Raw genomic sequence first — 22,925 nt, 5'->3', positions numbered from 1 at the left:
AGGTATGAAGATCAAAATTATGGAAGATCTATTATCCAGAAAGCCCCAGCATTCTGGATAGCAAGTCACATATCTGTAGGTGCAGGTCAGCTTGGTCTATAGATTAGGGGTAGGGTTGCCACCTGTTCTGGAAAAAAATACTGGCCTTCCTATATATTTATGGTTTTTCCCTATAAATAACATTGGCATCAAGCAACATTTTTACCTGCCAGGCCAGTAAAATACCGGCCAGGTGAAAACCCTAGTTAGGGGTCATGTTACTGCCACAAAATAGTATACTTAGTTTTAAGACGAATATTCAGTCTGTGTAGCTATTTAAATTCCTCCACTTACCCCCCCTCACACACACCATAACTTGACTGCATACTGTATGTTTATAGTGATTTGTAAAATAAAACGTTGAAAATATAGATTTCTCACCTGTCTAGAACAGCACCCTAAATGGGTGCTCTTATTTCCACTCCAAAACATACAGGCAGTTTAATTGGCTCCTGATAAAACTGCCCATAGTGTACGTGTGCATGCGATAGGGACCTTAGATTGTAAGCTCCACTGGGGCAGGGACTAAAGTCCCCATTAAAGTGTAATCACTGGGGAATATGTTGGTTCTATAAATAAAAGATATTATTATTATACACTGATAGGGGCACATTTACTATGGGTCGAATATCGAGGGTTAATTAACCTTCGATATTCGACCATCGACGTTAAATCCTCCGACTTCGAATATCGAAGTTGAAAGATTTACCGCAATTCGTTCAAAGGAACGAATCGAAGGAAAAATCGAAGGAAAAATCAGATTTTAATCCATTGATCAAACGATTTTCCTTCGATCAGAAACTGCTAGGAAAGCCTATGGGGACCTTCCCCATAGGCTAACATTGTACCTCGGTAGGTTTTAGGTGGCGAAGTAGGTGGTCGAAGTTTTTTTTAAAGAGACAGTACTTCGACTATCGAATGGTCAAATAGTCAAACGATTTTTAGTTTGAATCGTTCGATTCAAAGTCGTAGTCGAAGGTCGAAGTAGCCAATTCGGTGGTCGAAGTAGCCAAAAAATACTTTGAAATTCTAAGTATTTTTTATTCTAATCCTTCACTCGAGCTTAGTAAATGTGCCCCATAGTGTTTAGAATGGGTGAACATGACCCCTTAAATACAGTGGCATTTCTCAGTGGTTAAAATAAGGTGCCTTTAAAATTGAAAACAATTAGCCTGTAAGGCTAGTTCAGGTAGACGAAAGTTAAAAACAAACTTAAACTATATAAAATATCGAACGTGTGTGTGTATACCAATGCAGGAGCAGACAGCAAACAAAATAAATTAAGGGATTTCAAAATCATTCAGAGTTTCAGCTGCAGACAGGAGAATCCTCCAAACAGATAAGCCTCAACATTTTTTATCTAGTTCTTTATGAGTGCAAGGTAAGCACGCTATTGTGTTAGGCAAACATTTCTGGTTAATTAACTTATAACTAGTATCAAACCCTTAACCCAGCTGCTGATAAACCATTTTGCAGGTTGAAAAATAAAAAATAAAAAAAAAAGGCTGTACTATTGTGAAATCACTGGCTCCACCCGCATCATAGGGAAATTTTGAAATGAGCTCATGTGCCCTCCCCTGGGGGAAGATTTAAAAAGCTAGCTGTAAGTAGAGACTAAAAAGAACCCTGCCAGGGTTACAAGTGCATCATTTCAGGTGTCTCCCTGCCCACAACATGCTCAGCTTGGACTCACTACGGTAAGTCACTGACTTGGTTTTTCTATTTGAAGTTGAACTGACAGTTTGTAAACTAAAAGTTTTTAGAGCAGAGCATAAAAGATACCCCTAAGTGATATTTTAGATATTAACTGTTAAATGACAACTCCTTGCATCGCTATCCTTTGTTCTTTCCAAAGATGCCAAATAATAAAAGTAAGTGACGATTCAGAGGCATTAATTGTAAAGAGGCATTCTAGCTTGTGTGCATCATATAAAAGGAAAGGCACTGGCACTTTGTTTATAGGGGATTATTGAAGGACATTTTATTTACATGATATTATTATTATGTCTCTGCAAAGAATAATATATAAAGCCATAACGGTCATGACTGCAGGGTATTAGGGTGGGAATTCAGTCCACATCCAACGCATTTCACACTACTGTGTGTCTGGGAAGACTGCATTTAAGATGAGTCATGTGACTAAGCACCAAAAAATGATGGTATTACTCAGTGATTGGTCTAGTCTAAATACAACGATTTCATATATTCTATATGTGAGCGAGTCTGAAGCAGAACAGCAATGCAGTGTTAAAACTGTCACTTTCTGGTCGTAGGAGTATGTCATTGTAATAAAAATCTTGGTTTCTGCATTATTTAGACTTAAGCACCATATGTATATTTCAGGGACAATCGTACTGGTCTACAGTTATCACACTGATCTCGGTAGATGTAGTTCTTCAAGATACAGATGTGTGAGTGTGTGTGAGCTCCATCATAAAGGATTTAGAAAGAAAGATAACTGTGAATATACTCACGTAATAATAGATTTGCTTGGTATTTGTCTACAAATGCTTAACAGAACACACATTCATAGTGGAGACTAGTGTGTCTAAGTTTCATTGTTTGAATGTGAACTCCTATACTGCTTGCTCTGAGTTTATTATACAGTAATAACAGCCTAATCCATAGACTTTAATCATTAGATCTTCCCTGTGGGACTAGCTCCATAGAGGGTCAAGACCACCTAAGCTTCTGAGATACTACTAGAACTACATCAGAACTATAGCTTTATAGGGTCCTGTTTTGCACGGGGGGTGTTTGAGAGATTCTTGTTCTTGACCAAATCTTGACTACAATGAAGGATTGAACTCAGGTCTAACCAGTGACCAATCACAAACTATGGTAGAATGATATGTTGTTCTTCAGTAGATTTTGATGGAATGCTATTGGCTTCATGGATGGGGCTAGTTTGAGGTCTGATGGGATACTGGTTTGCTTGTTGTGGAAGGAAAGTAGAGATTGTGCCATTGTCCCTACCCAGAAAATATGTCTGGTGCTGCAGAGTATGGGCATAATAATGGGGTCCTTTTCTTTTCTAATGCATGTGATGTTTGGGAATAACCCAATTACTATGACTATATACTTAGTTTCAGAAGAATAGTCTGTGTAGCTATTGAAATTCCTCCACACCATAACTTGACTGTATACTGTATGTTTATAGTGATTTGTAAAATAAAATTAAGAAAATATAGATTTATCACTTGTCTAGAACAGCACCCTAAATGGGTGCTCTCATTTCCACTCCAAAAACATACAGGCAGTCTAATTGGCTCCTAATAAAACTGCGAGTGAATCCGATGGGGACCTTAGATTGTAAGCTCCACTAAGGCAGGGGCTAAGTGTAATCACTGGGGAATATGTTGTTGCTATAAATAAAAGATAATATTATTATTATACACCCAAATGGTTTAGAAAGGGTGAACATGACCCCTTAAATACAGTGGAATTTTCTTAAAATAAGGTGCCTTCAAAATTGAAAACAATTAGGGGCTGATTCATTAAGGGTCGAATATCAAGGGTTAATTAACCCTCGATATTCGACTAGGAATTGAAATCCTTCGACTTCGAATTTAGCGCAAATACTGCGATCGTACGATTATTCCTTCAATCGAATGATTAAATCCTTCGAATCAAACGATTCGAAGGATTTTAATCCAACGATCAAAGGAATATCCTATCAAAAAAAACTTAGGAAAGCCTTCCCCATAGGCTAACATTGACTTCAGTAACTTTTAGCTGCCGAACTAGGGGGTCGAAGTTTTTTTTAAAGAGACAGTACTTCGACTATCGAATGGTCGAATAGTCAAACGATTTTTACTTCGAATCCTTCGATTCGAAGTCGTAGTCGAAGGTCGAAGTAGCCCATTCGATGGTCGAAGTAGCCCAAAAAATACTTTTTCTTCGAATCCTTCACTCGAATTTAGTGAATCTGCCCCTTAGTCTGTAAGGCTAGTTCAGGGAGAGAAAGGTTACAAACAAACCAAAACGATATAAAATATTGACTGTGTGTGTATATACCAATGCAGGAGCACTTAAAAAAAATAAGTGAAGGGATTTCAAATGCATGTGATGTTTGGGAATGACCCTTTGATGCTTGAGTTTCTTTCTTCTTCTGTGGTGAAAGGTCTATTTATTTGGGACCCTCTTAAAGTCCCTGGGTCTAGTTGAAGATTTTGAGCTGAGAGCTTCCACGCACCATATTGGTTCCAGTTAGTGACATCATCTTGACTAAGGCTCTACTTTGTGTCACCAATTACCCGTCTGACTATTACATAAAAATCACTTTATTTTGGGCCTGTATGGTAATCTTTGTCTTCTGTTTAGTACTTTTATGCGGTAGAATAGTTGAGCCTCTCTCTGTTCTTACACTTTCCCTCTTATGCAAACGCGGCCCCTTGGGAAATGAAGGTTCAGAGATTGCGTTACATCTTGTGCTGCGGCCGGAACTTTATGCCCCATGACTGTGAAGGGGAAGACAACAAAATGACAAATAAGTTACTCTTGGGCAGACGGCATTACCAAGCTGGAACTTTCCATGTGGAAAAACATGTGAGGGGCAGCTGGGTGACACTTATTGGCAGAGAAGGTCTGGGTGTAAGATGCTGAGATGTGCGGATATCATTTGTATTCAGGGAAAAAGGAAACACAAAAGTAGAAGTGAGCACTTAGGAAGCCTTAACCCTATGTGCACCGCCGATCAAAAAGGGGTTACAGGCTTTTCAAATGGCACCCAAGACACAGTAGATACAGTCTGTACAGTAACCTATTTAAAGGGATACTGTCGTGGGTAAAAAAAATTTTCTACAAAATGCATCAGTTAATAGTGCTGCTGCAGCAGAATTCTGCACTGAAATCTGTTTCTCAAAAGAGCAAACTGATTTTTATTTAATTTTGAAATCTGACATGGGGCTAGACAGTTTCCCAGGTGCCCCCAGTCATGTGACTTGTGCTCTGATAAACTTCAGTCACTCTTTACTGCTCTACTGCAAGTTGAAGTGACATCACCCTCCTCACTTTCCCCCAAGCAGCCTTACAACAGAACAAAAGGAAGGTAACCATATAGCAGCTCCCTAACACAAGATAAAAGCAGCCTGGTAGATACTCAATAGTAAAAATCCAGGTCCCACTGTGACACATTCAGTATGAGAAACAACAGCCTGCCAGAAAGCAATTCCATCCTGTGCTGGCTCTTTCTGAAAGCACATGACCAGGCAAAATGACCAGAGATGCACCTACACACCAATATTACAACTAAAAAAATACACTTGTTGGTTCAGGAATTCAATTTTATTTTGTAGAGTGTCATTTAGAAATAAAAATGACATCATAAAAATCATTACAGAATCCTTTTAAGCCAATGGACCACTTACACATTGCTGAGACCATGGCTGGAGCCTCCTTATTGGCAGAAAGGGCTGAGGGCAACACAGCTTGTGATGGGTGGTTGGTGGATGTTGGGGAGTTGCAGGTCAGGCTTCTGCTTGGATAGCCCATCTAGTGATTTCAATTGTCACTACCGTTTTTCAATGTTTTATGTACTTAGTGCCGTTTTCTGTTACTAAATATATGCAGGTTTGCCAATCTTTCTTGTTTCATTCATTCTGCATATTAAGGGCTGAACATCTCCAAGAATTGTCTCCTGCAGCTCTGTTGACTTGGCTTTTAGGCCTTAGAAAAAGTAATTTTAGGGCTCCTTTCAGCTGACATGGAAAAAGCCAGCATTGTTTTTAGACTTTTTGGGTTCATACACATCTTTGTGACACAAAATTTGGCCAGGGACTGTCTTCACTTAGACTTCCCAACAACACACTTAGATACAGATAGAGTCAACGACAGTGGGTTTCAGATCTGTAACCATTCCGATTAAAATGCTCTGTTACTAACATAGCTCGAATTTCATCCATAAAGCATGTTTGAACTGCTGCTTTACAAGAGAAAGGAAGAAAACCAAAACACAGGCTTGAGGCCCCCAAACACGGGACGATAAAAGCTGCTGATAGACCAAGTCAGCAGCTTATCGGCCCATGTGTAGAGCCCCTACGGGCTTTCCCGACCGATATCTGGCTAAAAGTTGGGCAGATGTCGATCGGACAGGTTAGAAAATCCCGTCGGATCGTGCCTGCATTTTTTCGTTGATGCGATACCACGATCCGACCGCCCATTTGGCCTTCGTTCAATGTGGGCATATCGGGGAGACATAGACGAGTGATCCCTACGTCTATGGCCACCTTAACTCTTTACAAGCATAGAAGTGACTTTTAACGGGGACCCATCACCTACACATAAAAAGCTGTATAATGATAGTACTTACTTAATTAAACATGGAACCCAAATTCTTTTTTTCATTAAAGCATCCATACCTGTTATTAAGGGTTTTTAAACATCTGAGCTGTCGATCAAATATTACCTGCCCCGCCTCTATGCCTGAGTCAATTACTTTCACTTTCCATTCAGCACTTCCTAAAAGTCACTGCCCTCCGCACATTCCCCCTTCCCCCCTCACATGCGTAGGGCACTGAGCATGGGCATTAGGTCCCCCATTTTGGTGCACACAAGATTTTGGGGTGACCCACACTTTGTCTTAATAACAAATTGCCACAAAATGGCTCCTGCCTGCTTGCTGCGATTGTATAATCCGAAGATTTAAGAAAACAAAATATAAATAATAAATGTGGTGTAAGTGAAGTTTATTTTGCTCAACTAACATGATAGAAAAGAATATGGAATTGTTTCTTAGGGTGACAGGTCCCCTTTAATGCAAGCAAATAATTAGCAATTTTTAAATAATCTTAAAATTACCGGCTGGCAAATCGCCCATGAAACACCCCTAGAATGACCCCTGGAATCTGAGTAAAGGGAATAAAACAAAGGACAAAGGAGGGAGAATAGGAAGAGAAGAAGAAGCACATATGGGATGGAAGACAGGCAAAATATAGAGCAAGATGAATACAGTGTAATTAGTTGCTAACTCTGCAATTGCCAACTACAATGCCCATACTGGTGCCAGGATCACTGGCATGTGATTTGTACATGTCAACAAAGACATGGTTGCCGCCTTTTTTGGAAAAAATATATTCTTTCCTATATATATTTATCTTTTTACCCTATTAATAACATTGGGATCAACCATCATTTTTACCGGCCAGGCCGGGGAAAATAGTGGCCAGGTGGAAACCCGAACTGATGCCCATGCGGGTGCCAGGATCACTGTCACGTGACTAAGGAATTGCCATGCACAACGAAGACAAAACTATGGCCTCCGTTTCCTAGAACCTGTGACCCCGTCATTAGTAAAACTGTATTTAGCAGCATCCTCTGCTTGGGAATGTGACTTCAGAAAGCCCAGTAAGGGCACACAACACCAGTCCTACCAGCTACATGTATGGGCATAGCCACCACTGCACTTCTAATAGACGTATATTGGGTGGTATACGGGCGCTGGATCTATTATATGGAGGCATTGCAATGTTACAATGGGGGATCTCATATGTGCTGCTTGACTTGCTGAAACTAATAATAATGTACCCCCTGCTAAACAGGATAAGGATATTAGAAGTCACCTGAATATAAACACTCCTTCAGGCCTTAAGGTGGCCATACACGGGCAGATAAAGCTGCCGATATCGGTCGTTTGGACCGATTTAACAGCTTATCTGCCCGTGTATGGGGGCTTCCGACGGGTCATCCCGATCGATATCTGGCCACGATATCGATCGGGAAGGTTGGATTTTTACCCGACTGACCCGTCGGAGCCGCTTGGCGCATCGTAATTCGATCGTTCGTCCATACGGCCGAACGCTCGAATTACCCCCGATATAGCCACGCAGTTTAGTGGCATATCGGGGAAAGATGCGCTCGTTTGGCGATGTCGCCAAACGAGCGGATCTTTAAGTCTATGGCCACCTTTATAGTGACTTCTAATATCCTTATCGTTTGCAGTAGGGGCTACATTATTGCCTGTATAAACGAGTGGATGCCTAGTATTAAGAACAGCTGTTGCCTAATTTGTTTCTATACTGTAGCTATGTAGAAATATGTAGGAATCCATTGAGATGGAAATTCCTGTAACTCAAGTGTTTGCTCTAATTCTTGTTTTCCCATTTTATTCCCCGTTAGGTTTGACAACTCTTTCAGTTGCCAGGTAAGTTTCGCCGAATTCCCCTGCGTTTGCAAACTTTCTCTTTCTATTTGTTCTCTCGTCAACACGCTCCTTTCAGTTATATTTGCATTTTCCCCTACTCCGTTATCTCTTGCTCCATTATATTGTCTCCCTTGGAGATTTGCATGCAGGTTGCTTAGTATCTCACTGTACCGGACCATGGGGATCTTTTGCTTCTTTGGAAAGGAGTGATGATTATAATAGAAATAATAGTCGCTTGTCTCCCTCCTCCTCTGTGTTAATCCTGTGAATCCGGGAGTCAGAGCACATGCGGAGATGCCTATCTTGCCCAGCACTGAGCTCAAACACGCAGGGGATGATGAGAGACAGGAAACGACAGAAAGATAATGTCCCCCCACCCATAACTTCTAGTGTCTCAGCTTTACTATCACTCAGTAACAAATCTGCTATAAATCAACATATTCATCTGCTGGGGGTGATCTTATTATGCAAGTTTTATATGGACCCTCTTAAACCTGCTATGGTGCCCACTTGATACCATCCCCCATGTCACCCACCCCTTTGCTTTGCTATTCACCCTCCTGGCAGACAATTTTTTTTTGCATTTTTTGACATTTTGTTCTATTGATGCAAGCGTCCCTAACTGGCTCTTCTTTCCCCCCAGTATCCAGATGCCTTACTCCACGATCTGGAGGCATTCAATAAACATGGCAACAATTACTCGCAGACCAGTGAGTCTGACACCCAGACAGGTAACAGTCCTGCATATCATGTCTACTGTATTTGTCATGTGATAGGCAAGGTATCTACTGCTGGGGGATGAAATGGCTATGTACATGACTATTATACTGGAATATACATACCTTAAATGAATACTGTCATGGGAAAAAAAAATTTTCAAAACACAACAGTTAATAGTGCAGCTCCAGCCGAATTCTGCACTGAAATCAGTTTCTCAAAAGAGCAAGCAATTTTTATATTTAATTTTGAAATCTGAAATGGGGCTAGACATGTCAGTTTCCCAGGTGCCCCCAGTCACGTGACTTGTGCTCTGATAAACTTCAGTCACTCTTTACTGCTGTACTGCAAGTTGGAGTCACATCACCCTCCTCCTTTTCTCCCCCAGCAGCCTAAGAACAGAACAATGGGAAGTTAACCAGATAGCAGCTCCCTAACACAAGATAACAGCTGTCTGGTAGATCTAAGAACAGCACTCAATAGTAAAATCCAGGTCCCACTGAGACACATTCAGTTACATTGAGTAGGAGAAACCACATCCTGCCAGAAAGCAGTTCCATCCTAAAGTGCTGGCTCTTTCTGAAAGCACATGACCAGGCAAAATGACCTGAGATGCACCTACACACCAATATTACAACTAAAAAATACACTTGCTGGTTCAGGAATGAAGTTTTATATTGTAGAGTGAATTATATGCTGTGTAAACAGTGTAATTTAGAAATAAAAACGACATCATAAAAAACGGGACAGAATCCCTTTAAGAATACTTTGTAACCACAAAATGACACCTTTATATAATCAGGGCGCTTCTAGGCGAAAGGGGGCCCAATAAATCCTTGTACAGGTAGGGTTGCCACCTGACCGGTAAAAATGATGGTTGATCCCAATGTTATTAATAGGGAAAAAAGATAAATATATATGAAGGCCGGTATTTTTTCCAGGAAAGGTGGAAACCCTATGTGCAGGGCATCATTATATACTTTATAAACCAACTTGCAGCTCTTCAGCTGGTATTGAACTACAGGTGTAAGTATCCTTTCCGATAACTGAAGGTTCACAATGTATTCTGGGAATTGTAGTCAAACACCATACAAACTAGCAACAGTCTACAAGTCTGATATACATGACAAGCAGCCAGTCACATACACAGGAGTGTAACAGAAAGAATAAAAAGTACAGCAGGGAGGGAATCTCCAAGAAGCGTAACTGTGAGCCAGGCACATGGAATTACTCATCAGGGCACTGTTGCTAAAGGGCCAAACAACTGCCAGAATTTTTACTCTGAAAACCTGGCTTTATGGGAAAAAATCCGCTAATATAAAACAAAAGGATTTAAAGGAAACTACCATCTCAAAATGTCCCTTTAATGCATTTTTTTTACACTTGCAGTGGTGGTGTTTCCTTGCTAGGCTTTCTTTAGCTCTGCAATGTTGTATTGTGAATGGGACCACTGAAGTCTGAATGCTCTGTTATAAAGGTAGCTAGAATCTCAGCCATAAAGCATATCAGCGCCGCTGCTTTGTGAGCGACACGAAGGAAACAACTTTATTTCCAAAACAGAAATAAATCGCTGGATGAGCTACTTTTTGAAATGTTATATTTCCATGTTCACAGCCCATTCTCCTGCCTGTAACAAAGGGCTAGTGAGCACCATGCAAATAATCCACCGGGAAATTTGCAAGATGGGTGCAAGGAAAAAGTCACCCGTTAGATATGCAGTAACAAAGGTGCTACTGTCCCAGCCCCCCCATATCTAGCCAGCCCCACCCCTAGATTTTACTATCTGCATTTTGTTAAGGAAATCCATCTCAGTGTTACCATTGTCTTCTTTGTTCAACACCTGAAATGACACTTCTTGTCCCATTAACCCACTGGGTACTGACAAAACAACACTCAGAACCAAATCCTTATACATCACCTTCTTTAGTTGTATTTATAGGAATTTATCCGGCCTCAAAATAAATAGCCCATATAAATAGATCAGTCTTTGAAATCAGGCCCGGACTCGCAATCTGTGGGTTCTGGCAAATGCCAGAGGGGCTGCTATAAGGTCCCATAGAAAGTCAGTATTTAGTGGGCTGGTGGGGGCTGTTTGGGCCTCTATGTGGGCTGATTAGGCCTCTGTGTACCTGAAATGCCAGGGCCCAGATCCGGACTGAGAATTAAAATAGGCCCTGGCATTTCAGGTACACAGAGGCCCAATCAGCCCACATAGAGGCCCAAACAGCTCCTACCAGCCCACTAAATATTATCTTTCTATGGGACCTTACAGCAGCCCCTCTGGCATTTGCCAGAACCCACAGATTGCCAGTCCGGGCCTGGTGCAAGATTCTCTATAAACCTTCACAGACCCTAGTGGTCACAAATAGAATGCATCGTCCTGTTGGTGTTTATTAGGAGCATATGAAATGAACGCACACATTTTTCCTTAAAGGGATACGGTCATGCGAAAGAAATGTTTTTTTCAAAACGCATCAGTTAATAGTGCTGCTCCGGCAGAATTCTGCACTAAAATCCGTTTCTCAAAAGAGCAAACAGATTTTTTTATATTTAATTTTGAAATCTGACATGGGGTTAGACATATTGTCAGTTTCCCAGCTGCCCCCAGTCATGTGAATTGTGCTCTGATAAACTTCAGTCACTCTTTACTGCTGTACTGCAAATTGGAGTGATATCACCCCTCTCCCTTTCCCCCAGCAGCCAAACAAAAGAACAATGGGAAGGTAACCAGATAACAGCTCCCTAACACAAGATAACAGCTGCCTGGTAGATCTAAGAACAGCACTCAATAGTAAAATCCATGTCCTACTGAGACACATTCAGTTACATGGAGTAGGAGAAACAAAAGCCTGCTAGAAAGCAGTCCCAGTCATGTGACTTGTGCTCTGCTAAACTTCAGTCACTCTTTACTGCTGTACTGCAAGTTGGAGGGATATCATCCCCCTCCCTTCCCCCCCCCCCAGCAGCCTAACAACAGAACAATGGGAAGGTAACCAGATAGCAGCTCCCTAACACAAGATAACAGCTGCCTGGTAGATCTAAGAACAGCACTCAATAGTAAAATCCATGTCTTACTGAGACACATTCAGTTACATGGAGTAGGAGAAACAAAAGCCTGCCAGAAAGCAGTCCCAGTCATGTGACTTGTGCTCTGCTAAACTTCAGTCACTCTTTACTGCTGTACTGCAAGTTGGAGGGATATCATCCCCTCCCTTCCCCCCCCAACAGCCTACAACAGAACAATGGGAAGGTAACCAGATAGCAGCTCCCTAACACAAGATAACAGCTGCCTGGTAGATCTAAGAACAGCACTCAATAGTAAAATCCATGTCCTACTGAGACACATTCAGTTACATGGAGTAGGAGAAACAAAAGCCTGCCAGAAAGCAGTCCCAGTCATGTGACTTGTGCTCTGCTAAACTTCAGTCACTCTTTACTGCTGTACTGCAAGTTGGAGGGATATCATCCCCTCCCTTCCCCCCCCAACAGCCTACAACAGAACAATGGGAAGGTAACCAGATAGCAGCTCCCTTGCACAAAATAACAGCTGCCTGGTAGATACAAGAACAGCCCTTAATAATAAAATTAAGGTCCCACTGTGATACATTCAGTTACATTGAGAAGGAGAAACAACACCTGCCAGAAAGCAGTTCCATCATAAAGTGCTGGCTCTTTCTGAAATCACATGACCAGGCAAAATGACCTGAGATGCACCTACACACCAATATTACAACTAAATACACTTGTTGGTTCAGGAATGAAATGTTATATTGTAGAGTGAATTATTTGCAGTGTAAACAGTGTCATTTAGAAATAAAAATGACATCATACAAATCATGACAGAATCCCTTTAATTATGATTCATGGTTTCAGAATTATTCTTACAGGTGGAAATTCTAAGAGACATAAAACAGTCATGCCATAATAACTGCTTGTGCCACTAATATGTAACAGGAATTATCTCTATACGGACATGGCACTGACTTTGGTTTTTGGGTTTGCAGACCTCCTGTGGAATTTCATGGAACCAGAGGATCCTTGTTATGAGACATATGAGAATATACATTTGACTTCCCTGCAGAATGTCCAGCTGCCCTACATCCCGAGCACCTATCCCCAGTACTGCCCAGACACTGTTCAGACTCTAGATGGAACAGTTCCATGCCTAGCACAATGTCCAATGCCTGATGACCTATATGTTGCTGAGGTAAGTACCCAGTGAACTCAACCCTCATATACTAATATGCACCAGCTTGTGGAACCTGCTCATGTACCCACACATGCCCCACAGCATTCCAGCTTCACCCTGATCCATTTACATCACCCCAGGTAACACCTACCTATGCTCCAACCCACCACAAACTCCACTTTCAGTTAAGCCTTATTCCATCCCAGGCCTGTGATTCTTGACTGCCCCACCTGGACTGGAAAGACTGACCTCAACATCTAAGATTATGAAGTGCATTGCCAGCACTATTAGGTTAAGGGCACACGAAATTGACTCTTCTTCGGGGCGACTATCTCCCCGATCTGCCTTCCCCCTACCTTCCTGCCGGAGCTTCGTTTTCCGAAGTTGCCTCATGAGGCAACTTCGAGTGATTTCAGAAAACGAAGCGCCGCGAGTGCCATCCCGCTGTCGATTTCTCGGGGAGGAAGATCGGGCAGATTGTTGCCCCGAACAAGAGGCAATTTGTCGCCTGGGCGACTATTCTCCACGAATCTGCCCGTGTGCCCTTACCCATAGGACAGAGACATGTGTTCAGATTCGGGGAGATTTAGTCAGCCGGCAATTAATCGACACTTCTTGGGCGACTAATTTCCCCAAACTGCCTTCCTGCCGGCTAGAATGTAAATCGATGGCAGGATGGCACTCCGAGCACTTCGTTTTCCAAAGTCGCCTGAAGTTTCCTCGTGAGGCAACTTTGGAAAATGAAGTGCTTGGAGTGCCGGCGATTTACATTCTAGCCAGCAGGAAGGCGGGGAAGGCAGTTCGGGGAGATTAGTTCCCCGAAAAAGAGGAGATTTGTCCCCGAATCTGAGCGTGTCTCTGCCCTTAATGTGGCAAAACAGCTTGCATTCACCAGGCACATAAGTCCTCATCAAGCGCTACACGGGGAGGCACATTTATCAAGGGTCGAATTTCAAATTCATGTGAGTTTTTTAAAACTCCCTTAAATTCGACTGAAACGAAAATTCGTCTGGGGGAAATTTATTAATAAAATAGATTTTTTTAAAACTCTGTCAAATTTAACCAACCCGAAAATTCTAATCAAATTAGATTCAAATTAAAAAAAAAACTCAAACGTCAGGAAGGCTACAAACATCACCAAATTGACCCCTGGACCTCCCCCATTGACTTATACAGTAATTCAGCTGGTTTTAAGTGGCGAATAGTCGAATTTGACTTCTTAAAGGGTGAGAGTATGTTAAATCTCGAAATTCAAATTCAAACTCGAATCGAGTTTGGATAATTCACAATTTGAATTTGAGAGTTTTGACTAAAAAAAATTTGAATTCGACTTTACAATTCTACTCTTATAAAATCATCTCATGAGATTGCTTGATGGTCTGTCAAACTTGCGGACTATTTCATGGTCTGATGAAATAATAAGCCATGCTACCTGAAGTAATCCGAGTATGGAAGGCCCCTTTCACATCTGATCTGATGGAAATGAAGCAGAATGAGGTAATAGTACTTGCCCATGAGGTAATAGTATTTAGTGCCCATAAGTACAGAGATACTACCTGATGTGGCCCTTCTATGACAAGTTCACACACGTTGTCATATATCGTTCCTGTCCTTCTACAGAGTACATAATAAAGGTTTCTTTGTCATACACATACTAATGCTCTGATACTAATACATATACTAATGCTCTGGTACTAATACACATACTAATGCTCTGATACTAATACATATACTAATGCTCTGATACTAATACATATACTAATGCTCTGATACTAATACACATACTAATGCTCTGATACTAATACACATACTAATGCTCTGATACTAATACATATACTAATGCTCTGATACTAATACACATACTAATGCTCTGATACTAATACATATACTAATGCTCTGATACTAATACATATACTAATGCTCTGATACTAATACACATACTAATGCTCTGATACTAATACATATACTAATGCTCTGATACTAATACACATACTAATGCTCTGATACTAATACACATACTAATGCTCTGATACTAATACATATACTAATGCTCTGGTACTAATACACATACTAATGCTCTGATACTAATACACATACTAATGCTCTGATACTAATACACATACTAATGCTCTGATACTAATACATATACTAATGCTCTGATACTAATACATATACTAATGCTCTGATACTAATACATATACTAATGCTCTGATACTAATACATATACTAATGCTCTGATACTAATACACATACTAATGCTCTGATACTAATACACATACTAATGCTCTGATACTAATACACATACTAATGCTCTGATACTAATACACATACTAATGCTCTGATACTAATACATATACTAATGCTCTGATACTAATACATATACTAATGCTCTGATACTAATACATATACTAATGCTCTGATACTAATACACATACTAATGCTCTGATACTAATACACATACTAATGCTCTGATACTAATACACATACTAATGCTCTGATACTAATACATATACTAATGCTCTGATACTAATACACATACTAATGCTCTGATACTAATACATATACTAATGCTCTGATACTAATACACATACTAATGCTCTGATACTAATACACATACTAATGCTCTGATACTAATACACATACTAATGCTCTGATACTAATACACATACTAATGCTCTGATACTAATACATATTCTAATGCTCTGATACTAATACATATACTAATGCTCTGATACTAATACACATACTAATGCTCTGATACTAATACACATACTAATGCTCTGATACTAATACACATACTAATGCTCTGATACTAATACACATACTAATGCTCTGATACTAATACACATACTAATGCTCTGATACTAATACACATACTAATGCTCTGATACTAATACATATACTAATGCTCTGATACTAATACACATACTAATGCTCTGATACTAATACACATACTAATGTTCTGATACTAATACACATACTAATGCTCTGATACTAATACACATACTAATGCTCTGATACTAATACACATACTAATGCTCTGATACTAATACACATACTAATGCTCTGATACTAATACACATACTAATGCTCTGATACTAATACATATACTAATGCTCTGATACTAATACATATACTAATGCTCTGATACTAATACACATACTAATGCTCTGATACTAATACATATACTAATGCTCTGATACTAATACATATACTAATGCTCTGATACTAATACACATACTAATGCTCTGATACTAATACACATACTAATGCTCTGATACTAATACACATACTAATGCTCTGATACTAATACACATACTAATGCTCTGATACTAATACACATACTAATGCTCTGATACTAATACACATACTAATGCTCTGATACCAATACATATACTAATGCTCTGCCTCTTTCTCCAGCCATATCCTCCTTATGCCTCATATCCAATGCCGGGAAATGTGCCAAGCCCACCACTTTCGGAGGAAGAAGATTTTCACCATGGAGAAAGCCCACCTCTAGAGGTGTCAGAAAGTGACTCTGATGAGAACTTCTCTCCAGGGGAATGCATTGGTTATGACCCAGGTACTCTCTCACTTAAAGGGATTCTGTCTGTGATTTTTAGGATGTTGTTCTTATTCCTAAATTACACCGTTTACACTGCAAATAATTCACTCTACAATATTTCAATTTCATTCCTGAACCAGCAAGTGTATTTTTTTAGTTGTAATATTGGTGTGTAGGTGCATCTCAGGTCATTTTGCCTGGTCATGTGCTTTCAGAAAGAGCCAGCACTTTAGGATGGAACTGCTTTCTGGCAGGCTGTTGTTTCTCCTACTCAATGTAACTGAATGTGTCTCAGTGGGACCTGGATTTTACTATTGTTCTTAGATCTACCAGGGAGCTGTTATCTTGTGATAGGGAGCTGTTATCTGGTTACCTTCCCATTGGTCTGTTAGGCTGCTGGGGGGGGGGGAGGAGGATGATATCACTCCAACTTGCAGTACAGCAGTAAAGAGTGACTGAAGTTTATCAGAGCACAAGTCACATGACTGGGGGCAGCTGGGAACCTGACAATATGTCTAGACAAATATCAGATTTCAAAATAAAATATAAACAAATCAGTTTTGAAAAATGGATTTCAGTGCAGAATTCTGCAGGAGCAGCACTATTACCTGATGCATTTTGAAAAAAACATTTATTTCCCATGACAGTATCCCTTTAAAGAGTCATATGTGGGGCAATGAGAAGAGAAACCTTCTAAGGCTCCATCTGTTTATTTGTCATTACATAATAATCCTTTATGTATATAATGATGTGGCGCAGGGGAACTTACAGTCTAAGGTCCTTACCACATACACACACAAGACTCACTTTTATCATGAACCAGTAAACCCAACGGTGGGTTATTTTGGGGTAGACATTGAGCTTCACCTCATTTCATTGGAACTTGTGTTTTGTCTTGGGTTTTGGGCTGACGACATGCAGTAATCAGCCCCATGTAGTAAACAGGGTTATTTAAAGCCCAGGCCCAAATATTTACTCAAATTAAAGAGGAAGAACATCTATGAAACATTTGCAAAAAAGTGCAGAGTTCAACCGATCCCTTATCAGTGGGTGTCAATATAACAGGAATGGTCAGACCCAACCTTATTCCCAAACAGCCTTTATCTTAAACTGATTGGCTGCTGGTTAAATGGGGGTGCATGTAAGGCAGCTGAATCAAGCAGTGAAACAGTGGATTATAGAGCTGGGACATAAATCAAGTGATACAGGGCAATATAAAGTTCACGAAAATCAGTCTCTAAATATATTGGGACCATAAAACAATATCTCAATAGCAATGCAAGGTCTTTCCACGGGAAATAACTAACCCTGAATCCTACCATTCCAAAAGAACGAGCTGAAGCCAAGGAAAGACAAGGGAACAAAGCATGTGCTGCTGTCACATGATAATCTGGAGATAATCCACCTCCAACTGGGTATAGTCCAGCCATTACATGGAAGATTTTGTTTAAACGGAGTAATTTAAAGGGATACTGTCATGGGAAAAATTTTTTTTCCCAAAAACGAATCAGTTAATAGTGCTGTTCCAGCAGAATTCTGCACTGAAATCCATTTCTCAAAAGAGCAAACAGATTTTTTTATACTCAATTTTGAAATCTGACATGGGGCTAGACATTTTGTCAATTTCCCAGCTGCCCCAAGTCATGTGACTTGTGCCTGCACTTCAGGAGAGAAATGCTTTCTGGCAGGCTGCTGTTTTTCCTTCTCAATGTAACTGAATGTGTCTCAGTGGGACCTGGGTTTTTACTATTGAGTGTTGTTCTTAGATCTACCAGGCAGCTGTTATCTTGTGTTAGGGAGCTGTTATCTGGTTACCTTCCCATTGTTCTTTTGTTTGTCTGCTGGGGGGGAAAAGGGAGGTGGGTGATATCACTCCAACTTGCAGTACAGCAGTAAATAGTGATTGAAGTTTATCAGAGCACAAGTCACATGACTGGGGGCAGCTGGGAAATTGACAATATGTCTAGCCCCATGTCAGATTTCAAAATTGAATATAAAAAAAATCAGTTTGCTCTTTTGAGAAATGGATTTCAGTGCAGAATTCTGCTGGAGCAGCACGATTAACTAATTCATTTTGAAAAAAAAAAAAAAAGTTTCCCATGACAGTATCCCTTTAAATTGGATTAAAGATAACTCTACGACCTGAAAGATGTACTTTCATATTTATATAATTGGTCTTCTTATATTGCAACTTTAGAGGATAACGAAAATAAATTCATTTATAAACTAATGGGGAAGAAAGGAGACCCGAAATGTAGTTATAATATATAACGTCTAAAACCATTCGCATAACTTGTCGATTTATTCTTTAATTCTTCTTAATGGAGTCTTGGAATTTATATTGTCAGGCTTGAACTAAGGGAAATGAACAGGTCTATTTGTATTTGTTTTAACATTTTCTTGTTCTATTGATTATTGTTCTTATTGTCTTTTTCAACTTCATCTGTATGAATCTGCATAGACGTGTGTTTGTTATTGCCAAATAGACACGTCAATTTTATTTATTTAATTTATTGCAAACTCAATAAAAAGAATTTAAAAAGGGTATAGTCTGGCAGGTTGAGCAGTGGGGAAAGTTATCGAATGTCCAATTCTAAGCAACTTTTAAATTGGTCTTCGTTATTTTTTTTTTTATATATAGTTTTCAAATTATTTGCTGTCTTCTGCTGACACTTTCCAGCTTTCAAATGGGGGTCACTGACCCCATCTTAAAAAACAAATGCTCTGTAAGGCTAAAAATGTATTGTTATTGCTACTTTTATTACTCGTCATTCTATTCAGGCCTCTCCAATTTATATTCTAGGCTCTTATTCAAATGTGTGTATGGCTGCTAGGGGAATTTGGACCCTGAATAAAAAGCTAAATAACTCAAAAACCACAAATAATAAAAAATGAAAACCAGTTGTGAATTGACTCAGAATATCACGCTCTACATCATACTAAAAGTTAATTCAAAGGTGGACAACCCCTTTTAAATTTTAGTACAGGTATGGGAGCTGTTGTCCAGAATGCTCGGGACCTGGGGTTTTCCAGATAATGGATCTTTAAGTAATTTGGATCTTCATACCTTAAGTCTACTAGAAAATCACATAAACATTAAATAAACCCAATAGGCTGGGCCTGGGGTTTTCCCGGATAATGGATCTTTCCGTAATTTGGATCTTCATACCTTAAGTCTACTAGAAAATCACGTAAACATTAAATAAACCCAATAGGCTGGTTTTGCTTCCAATAAGGATAAATTATACCTTAGTTGGGATCAAGTACAAGTTACTGTTTTATTATTACAGGGAAAAGGGAAATCATTTTTAAAAATTTGGATTATTTGGATAAAATGGAGTCTATGGGAGACGACCTTTCCATAATTCGGAGCTTTCTGGATAACGGGTTTCCGGATAACATAGAATATGTTAGAGAATAGCTAACTCTAAGAAACACTTCAATTGGCCGTCATATTTTGTTTTTTATCGTTTTTGAATTATTCTTCATCTGACTCTCTCCAGCTTTCCTACATATACTGAGACCCTCCAGTCAAATACATGCATTAAATATAAAACGTTTTGTTTTTAGGCGTACGCAAGAAGGTCCGTCTGTACAAATTCCTTCTGGAACTTCTGCTGAATGGAGACATGAGGGATTGCATCTGGTGGTTGGACCGGGAGCGGGGGATCTTCCAATTCTCCTCCAAACACAAGGAATTGCTGGCTCACCGCTGGGGCCAACAAAAAGGCAACCGCAAGAAAATGACCTACCAAAAAATGGCCCGCGCTCTGCGCAACTATAGCAAAACCGGAGAGATCCGCAAAGTGAAAAAGAAGCTGACGTATCAGTTTGACAGTGTTCTGCTGGGGGAGAGGAATGTGGAGCCAATGTTACAGGCTCTCTCCTAAACCTGCCCACATCTTCTGGGTGAATGGGACCTCCCCAAAATATTCTCCCTTATCATCAGCCTTTGCTTTGTCTTTTTTGAGATTGTGCGGGACGGGAGCAGGGTTGCGTTTCATAATCTTGGCCTAAATTTGCACTGAAGACCTTGGAAAGGAGCTTGCACAAAGGACAAGAGTCAAGAAGGCTTTAAATCATTCATCATCAATGGACCCGTGTGAGCTCCTCATACAGAGGGTAGTGATGTTGATAGAAAAACATAGTTTGCGGGTTTAGAAAGCGAAGAGGAGACAGAATGTGGCAGAATGATGGGGCGGGTAGCAGACGTAGAGGCCCATTTATCAAAGTCCGAATCTATTTCAATATTTTCACTCTGACCAAATCGGTACGGGTTTGTTCTCCTTATTTATCAATGCACTTTCCCGAAAATTTTCTTTGCAGGAAAAAACGGGGGAAAAAACAAATTGTATGATTGTTACAGATTTTTCACCAGAACTTTTTGCCTGTACACCACAAAATCTTCAGATTATTGCACTAAACCCAGCGCATATCAAGATATCTTTAGGACCTCTCTCATTGACTTATATACAACCTCGGCAGGTCTGAGATGCTGGATTTTCGGATTCTGACTTTTTCCATCTTCGGGGTATAATACATCCTGAAAAATTCATGGTTTTTTTCCACTAAAAATTCAGATTTTATAGTAAAAAACACGCAAATCTTTCGGGTTTTTGGCATTGTGTTTAATAAATAACCCCCGTAGCTTTGCGTTCTGATCACGGACGGGCAGCTCTTCAGACGTCTATATATCCACCAGCTGATGATATCTCTAGGCCACCGTACCCTCTCCAGTCTGTAGGGAGATCACTTTGTCATCAGTTCTCTTTTGCTTCTGTTTTATTTCCTTTCTGTTTGCTCTAATGTTTCTTTTCTTCCATATTGGATAGACTAAAGTGGAGATACATGAACAGAGCAATGTTATCAGCGAGTGGACACTGAAGCTCTGTCTCTCAGTTTAGCAATGGCCGGTGCTTAGAGCACAGACTCTGCTCTTCCAGGAGCCTTTACGAGAACTCTTAGATAACGGTTATTTTCGAATGTACAGAACAATATGTAGAATGCTCTTTTTTTTTATCATTCAGTCAGGTATTCGCACTTGACAATGTCTTTTAATGATGTGGGACTTTATTTTGCAGTGTGTGCTGCAACACTGGTAAAATGTTATTCCTATGCCAAATTATAGGGATTCTGTCATGATTTTTATGATGTCATTTTTATTTCTAAATTACAATGTTTACACTGCAAATAATTCACTCTACAATATAAAATTTCCTTCCTGAACCGGCAAGTGTATTTTTTAGTTGTAATATTGGTGTGTAGGTGCATCTCAGGTCATTTTGCCTGGTCATGTGCTTTCAGAAAGAGCCAGCACTTTAGGAGAGAAATGCTTTCTGGCAGGCTGTTGTTTCTCCTACTCAATGTAACTGAATGTGTCTCAGTAGGACCTGGATTTTACTATTGAGTGTTGTTCTTAGATCTACCAGGCAGCTGTTATCTTGTGTTAGGGAGCTGTTATCTGGTTACCTTCCCATTGTTCTGTTGTTAGGCTGCTGGGGGGTAAAGGGAGGGGGTGATATCACTCCAAACTGTTAGCTTCTAACAGTAAAGGGCGATTCTTACAGTTCTGCTCAGCAGAGGTAGTTTGTAGATATGCACCGAATCCAGGATTCGGTTCGGATTTCAGCCAGGATTTGGCCTTTTTCAGCGGGATTCGGCCGAATCCTTGTGAACCAAATCCTAATTTGCATATGTAAATTATGGGCGGGAGGAAAATCACAACTTTATCACAAAACAAGGAAGCGAAAAAAAAAGTTCACACTTTTTCCTTTCTGCTCCTAATTTGCATATGCAAATTCAGATGTGGTTTGGTATTCAGCCGACTTTCACAAAGGATTCGGCTAAAACCCAAATAGTGGATTCGGTGCATCCCTAGTTGTTTGTATATAATTTTGTTGTTTGTGAATGTTAATATATATATATGTGTGTGTACAAACGGCTGTTAATATGCTTTTATTCATTTTCAAAATAAAATTAATGAAATCACGTTTCTCCGACCGCTTTGGGCCCAAATATCCATATTAACGTCATAATAATCACCTACAGTTATAGAGGCCGCAGCTCACAAAGGCATCAGTTTACTAAGGTGCGATAAACATATGAGAAAAAGAAGGGGGGATTGATCAATGCACATTCCCTGGTCCCGTCTCATAAGAAATTCAGTATAAATGCAGGTGCAGCACAAAAACAGGGGTTTTTAGTAACAAAGTGATGATCATCAAATTGGTAAGTAGAGTTGCCATCTTTTCAACCGGTGGAGACCAAGCAGGGGG

At 40.0% G+C, this 22,925-nt stretch overlaps 1 protein-coding gene across 1 annotated transcript; it reads left to right on the top strand.

The window, feature by feature from the left end:
* The first annotated feature begins 1,677 nt into the window (after positions 1 to 1,677).
* spib.S (Spi-B transcription factor S homeolog) lies at positions 1,678 to 22,638 on the top strand. Its single transcript, NM_001097783.1, is given in 6 exon segments — positions 1,678 to 1,736; positions 8,155 to 8,179; positions 8,823 to 8,910; positions 12,901 to 13,103; positions 16,506 to 16,668; positions 20,221 to 22,638. Coding segments are annotated over 6 exon segments (822 nt in total). The 5' UTR covers positions 1,678 to 1,713; the 3' UTR covers positions 20,541 to 22,638.
* Positions 22,639 to 22,925: the final 287 nt, after the last annotated feature.

The sequence above is a fragment of the Xenopus laevis genome, chromosome 7S, assembly GCF_017654675.1.
Source record: "Xenopus laevis strain J_2021 chromosome 7S, Xenopus_laevis_v10.1, whole genome shotgun sequence".
Taxonomy (NCBI): Eukaryota; Metazoa; Chordata; class Amphibia; order Anura; family Pipidae; genus Xenopus; species Xenopus laevis.
The sequence above is the reverse complement of the archived record's forward strand: the minus strand, read 5'-3'. Positions and strand labels throughout refer to the sequence as shown.